We start from the raw sequence: 6,000 nt of genomic DNA, 5'->3' as shown, positions 1-6,000 counted from the left end.
ATTTCACGGTTGCATTAATAACTATAAATATGTATAATAAAGTAATATTCATAATTGTATACATGCATACGTGCATTTATATATACAGTATACAATACAACAGACATCTATTATGCAAGTACAACATTTTACTTCAAATGAGATTAATCAGGAATGTGACAATATAATATAATATAATAATCTTTCATTACTTTTCTTGTCGGCTTAGTCCCATTATTAATCTGGGGTCGCCAAAGCGGAATGAACCGCCACTTATCCAGCATGTTTTTATGCAGTGGATGCCCTTCCAGCCGCAACCCATCTCTGGGAAACATATTATAATATAATAAAATACAATACAATACAATAAAATGTAATATAATATAATATAATATAATATAATGTGATATAATATAATATAATATAATGTGATATCATATAATATAATATGATGTGATATAATATAATATAATATAATTTGATAATATAATATAATATAATATAATGTGATATAATATAATATAATATAATATAATGTGATATAATATAATATAATATAATGTGGTATAATATAATATAATATAATGTGATAATATAATATAATATAATGTGATAATATAATATAATATAATATAATATAATGTGTTATGATATAATATAATATAATGTGATAATATAATATAATATAATATAATATAATGTGTTATGATATAATATAATGTGATATAATATAATATAATGTGATGTAATACAATATAATGTGATATAATATAATATAATGTGATATAATATAATATAATGTGATATAATATAATATAATATAATATAATATAATATAATATAATGTGATATAATATAATATAATATAATATAATGTGATATAATATAATATAATATAATATAATATAATATAATATAATGTGAAATAGTATAATATGATATAATATAATATAATTTAATATAATATAATATAATGTGATAATATAATGTGATAATATAATATAATATAATATAATGTCGCTGGTTTGAGCCTGGGTCAGTTGCCGTTTCTGTGTGGAGTTTGCATGTTCTCCCCATGTTGGCGTGGGTTTCCTCCGGGTGCTCCGGTTTCCCCCACAGTACAAAGACTTGCGCTATAGGTGAATTGAATAGGCTAATTCGGCCATGGTGTATATGTGAGAGTGTATGGGTGTTTCCCAGTGTTGGATTGCAGCTGGAAGGGCATCGGCTGCATAAAACATATGCTGGATAAGTTGGCGGTTCATTCTGCTGTGGCGACCCCTGATTAATAAAGGGACTAGGCCGAAAAGAAAGAACAATATAATATAATATCACAGTAAAGACTGTCGCCTGATTTCTGATGTCCACCCCTTCTATATTTGAAATTCCTAAGGTGCAAAGAAATCTAAGCCATTATCACTTGGCAACTCATTAGGAGCTTCTTCTTTTTTTCTGTAGCAATATGCGTCTATCATCTTTCAAGCATTCGCCTGATCCTCTTCTCAGAGCAAGGAAGTTTAAAGTCAAGTCCACATCCTGTTGAACTCCTGAGGCTCAATACCTTGTGTTATGCATTAATTCATTAGCCGTGAAGGCAGGATCAAAGCCCTGTGTGTGAGTGTGTGTGTGTGTGTGTGAGTCTAATGCCTGCAGGAAAGATGAGTTCATTACAGTGAGCGGAGCATGTCCACTGATGCTGAAGAGGTGGCACATCTACACTTCTCTGTTAATGAGCTGATAGGGGAAATACTGGCAACCTGAAAATAAAACTAATTTAGTTACACACAGAGCAACATAAACCCGTGAACAGTACACATGGTGTGCAAATAAGTGGATTCTGTTTCCAACATAAGTAATTATATTTTTGGTATTTTAATTTTTCCTGCAGTCTCCTTTTAAGAGGCACCTATTAGTACCTCTTTTTACAAGATTTAGGGGGCTTTCACATCTGTAGTTCACTTCATTTGGTCCGGACCAAGGCCAATAAATGATACATTGTTGCATTTTCTGCCGTCTTTGGGTCGCTTTCACACCACACTGCTGGCTTTGGTCCGAACCAGTTGAAAGGAACCAAAATGCAGTCATCTGACAAAATCCACATCTCTCATTGGCCAGATGTTGTTGAACATATTTCCTAAACTGCTTATTGATTGGTCAGAATTCACATGCGGGAAAATGCCAATGAACTCCCGCACGTAAACAAAACCGGCAGACACAAACTGTCCTTTTTACTCTGGAGGGACGACTGCGCTGACTGCAGTGGCATGGCAGAAAATGCGGAGGCCCCCCTGCAGGGATCACTGACGGGGCCCCCTGGTGGCGGAAGCGATCACAAATTAAGGAGCGGGGAAGGGAGGCGGGGTGGAGCGACAACGCGGGGAAGCCTTCACAAACTGAGGAGCGATCACAAACCGAAAGTAGCGAGAGTGTCAATGAGAACCGACGGCGAGGAACAGCGCGGTGCATCTTCTCCGGTATAAGCGTCAAGGAGAGATCAAATCAAGTCAACTTTGAGCTATGATATGACGCGGTTCGGCAGCAAGCAATCAGAATGAAGTAGTCCACCGCTTGAGAGGTGTTTAAAGAACACAGACCTGTGTATTTTGGTTCCGACCACAGTTGTTCCCAAGAGTTTGATTATTGCGGTTGCCAGATTTTCAATTATTGAAAATCGCGACGACGCAGGGCCCTGTGGGCCCGTCCGCTACGCCACTGACTGACTGATTGTATGCCTGCTTTTGACAAACTTTAAATTTTGAGAATGAAGCGCAGCTGCGGCTGGAAAACAGGGTTTTAATTCGTCGCTCGTCACTTCAGGAGGAGGCGTGAATTAATTTAGCTAAACTGCGACAAGGTCATCTTGCGGAAATATTACCAACGATCCATCAGGTAATGTTATCCCCTCTGATGGTAAAACTCTGTCAACAAATATTTTTCCTCCATATCCCATAATACACAGCGCATCGGCCTACGGCAGCTGGATTAGTCCAAAAGTCACAGTACTTTTTGTGGTTGGACCTGTTTTAGTACGGATCATATTCTCACCACAAACTAACCGCTCCAGGGTTCGTTTGAAAGCACACCGAGACGACCTCTTCAAGCAGGTCTCGGTACGCTTATTTGGTCCGCTTTTGGTGCGCACTCGAGTACAATTGCTGCATTCTCACCTGCCCAAACGAACCGCACCAAAAGTGAAAACGAACTCTAGTGCGATTCAATCGAAATAAATGAGGCAGGTGAGAAAGCACCCTAAAATAAGTGTTTGGGTGTGAAGTTTAACTCAAAATGGGCCTGAAATAATGATTTATAACATTTTTAACCTAATTGTGCGATTTTGTAGACTGCCACTTTAAATTGAAATGAGATTGTGTTTCCTGAACTTTTTTTTTTGTCAAAAGAAGGCGGAGCTACAAATGCCTATCTGTCAGCATAATGGCAGATTTAAAACAAGACTAACATCCTATGCTAATGAGGGAGAGATCTTCACTAATGGCAGGGCTCAACAAAAAGGACTGCCACAGCTTGCAAGACGTTCGGGACAGTATACAGAATGATTACTGGACCGATCGGGGCCAGTGCTGCCTTGACATTAAAGTTTAATTTGGCTGTGACTGTTTGTCAATTGCGTGCTACCATTCCCAGATGTTTGTTTCGAAACCTGTCTCGTTTGCCCAGTAAGCGCGGTTCATGGCATATGTGAATCCCGCAATTTTGCTCGAGTCATCCCAGAGATTGGTTGCGGCTGGAAGGCCATCCGCTGCGTAAAACATGTGCTGGATAAGTTGGCGGTTCATTCCGCTGTGGCAACCCCAGATTAGTAAAGGGACTAAGCCGAAAAGAAAATGAATGAATGAATATTGGTAGATAATGCATGACACGGTACTGTCTAAAATACAGCAGGTGCTTCCACTTGGTTTGCTTTCTTGATGGCTATAATTGGTTTGTGGGCTGCTGTTTAAATGCATTTACAAGCTGCCAGTTATTGTTATGAGCAGGAAAATAAGTGTTTGGAGAGTGACTGAGAGAAACAGTATGGAATAGAAAATAGATTTAAAAGTAAAAGAAATCAAGCTCAGCCACAAAACATTGGCCAATTTCGATTTTCTAAATGCACTCCGATGAAGCCCTTTTAGCTCAATTAAACCTAAATGAAGCCTAAACTAAAAACCCAAAGACAAAAAAAAAGCTATGAACAGTGCATCAACACTGCCTGATTTAATACAATTTTATTGGATTTAATCTGATTGCAATGCACTAAACTCATCGAGGCTGTCAACAAAATGCTTTTGGGAAGTCTTCAGTCTTACTTTACATGCATGCCGTCATATTTAAGCTTGGACAATGTTTTCAGTGAGCTCTGTTCTCAAAATTGCATTTCATTTCCTACCCAAAAAGATCAAACACATCACAAGATTCCTCTTTCAGAGTCTTCCCGAGACCACTAACTATTAGCGTATAAAAAAGGGTATTATATGTGGTTTTACAAAACTAGAAAAGATCAGAGACCATGTGTGAATCGTAAAATAAGAGAAATCCAACAGTGGTTTTAGATTCCCAGCCATTTATTTGATTCCCTCCTCCTCTATTGATGTGGTGTAATGAAATCGGCCGCAATTTAACTTTTTTTTCCCCCCAATAAACACAAAAACCACAGTGACTCTGCTAGCAAGCACACCCACATCAAATGCAATAAATTGAAATTGTATCACCTCCTGCAGGCAAGCGGACTGCAGTTGCCTGCTATTTGTCATGCTATGCCATATAAACGAGCTTGTGAATGGGATGGACTTGCGGTGACCCTCAATAAGTACACACATACAAAGCAAACAACATTAAATACAGACATACTAGGTTGATTTGTGAATATGTGATGGAGAAACTGAGAATGAGATGTCTTGAATTGTCAATGTTGCTAAACAGAATGACTGACTTGCTGGCTGGTATACTCACCACTGCAGTGGCCACATCAGCTCCGAGAGACGCCCAGCTGAGTATCAGAGTCAAGACCCCAAACACCATCATCCTGCACACACACACACACACACACACACACACACACACACACACACACACACACACACACACACACACACACACACACACACACACACACACACACACACACACACACACACACACACACACACACACACACACACACACACACACACACACACACACACACACACACACACACACACACACACACACACACACATACCATAAACAGTATGAAGAATTAAATCATTGAGAATTTAATCATTGTTAATGTCATCCTGAAATTGTGGTTGTCTGTAAATTTCTTTGTTTGTCCTTTATTTAGGACCAAAATACACGGTGCCACCAGAAAGACAACTACATTTTAGTTGTATCTTACTGAGACCAAAGAGATGCACTTTTTATCCAATTAATGTTGTTTTGATTATATTTTTACGTTTCTAGCATAGATGGAATACTAACTTTATTCATTGTTAATAATGAATAATCATTGTACACTCAGCGGCCACTTTATTGGGTACACTTGCCCAACTACTTGTTAACCTAATTTTCTAATCAGCAAATCACATGGCAGCAACTCAATGCATTTAGGCATGTAGACATGGTCAAAACGATCTGCTGCAGACCCTTTCAACTCAGCATCAGAATGGGGAAGAAAGGTGCTGTAAGTTACTTTGAACGTGACATGGTTGTTGGTGCCAAACTGGCTGGTCTGAGTATTTCATAAACTGCTGATTGACTGGGATTTACACGCACAACCATTTCTAGGGTTTACAGGGAATGGTCTGAAAAAGAGAAAATATCCAGTGAGTGGCAGTTCAGTGGGCGCAAACACCTTGTTGATGCCAGAAATTAGAGGAGAATGGCCAGACTGGTTCCAGCTGATAGAAAGTCGTTACAACCGAGGTATGCAGAAGAGCATCTCTGAACGCACAACACATCGAACCTTGAAGAGGATGGGCGACAGCAACAGACAACCACACCAGGTGCCACTGCTGTCGGCTAAGAACAGGAAACTGAGGC

At 38.7% G+C, this 6,000-nt stretch overlaps 1 protein-coding gene across 4 annotated transcripts in view; it reads right to left on the bottom strand.

Moving 5' to 3' along the window:
* ttyh2 (tweety family member 2) overlaps nt 1-6,000 on the bottom strand; it is a 131,836-nt gene that overhangs the window by 20,591 nt on the left and 105,245 nt on the right. For all 4 annotated transcript variants that reach the window (XM_087274900.1, XM_087274902.1, XM_087274901.1 and 1 more), the window contains 1 exon segment: nt 4,930-5,002. In XM_087274900.1, coding sequence (XP_087131026.1) covers nt 4,930-5,002 — 73 coding nt within the window.

Source organism: Danio rerio, chromosome 12 (genome assembly GCF_052040795.2).
Source record: "Danio rerio strain M-AB ecotype USA chromosome 12, GRCz13ab, whole genome shotgun sequence".
In the NCBI taxonomy this organism is placed as follows: domain Eukaryota; kingdom Metazoa; phylum Chordata; class Actinopteri; order Cypriniformes; family Danionidae; genus Danio; species Danio rerio.
The sequence above is the reverse complement of the archived record's forward strand: the minus strand, read 5'-3'. Positions and strand labels throughout refer to the sequence as shown.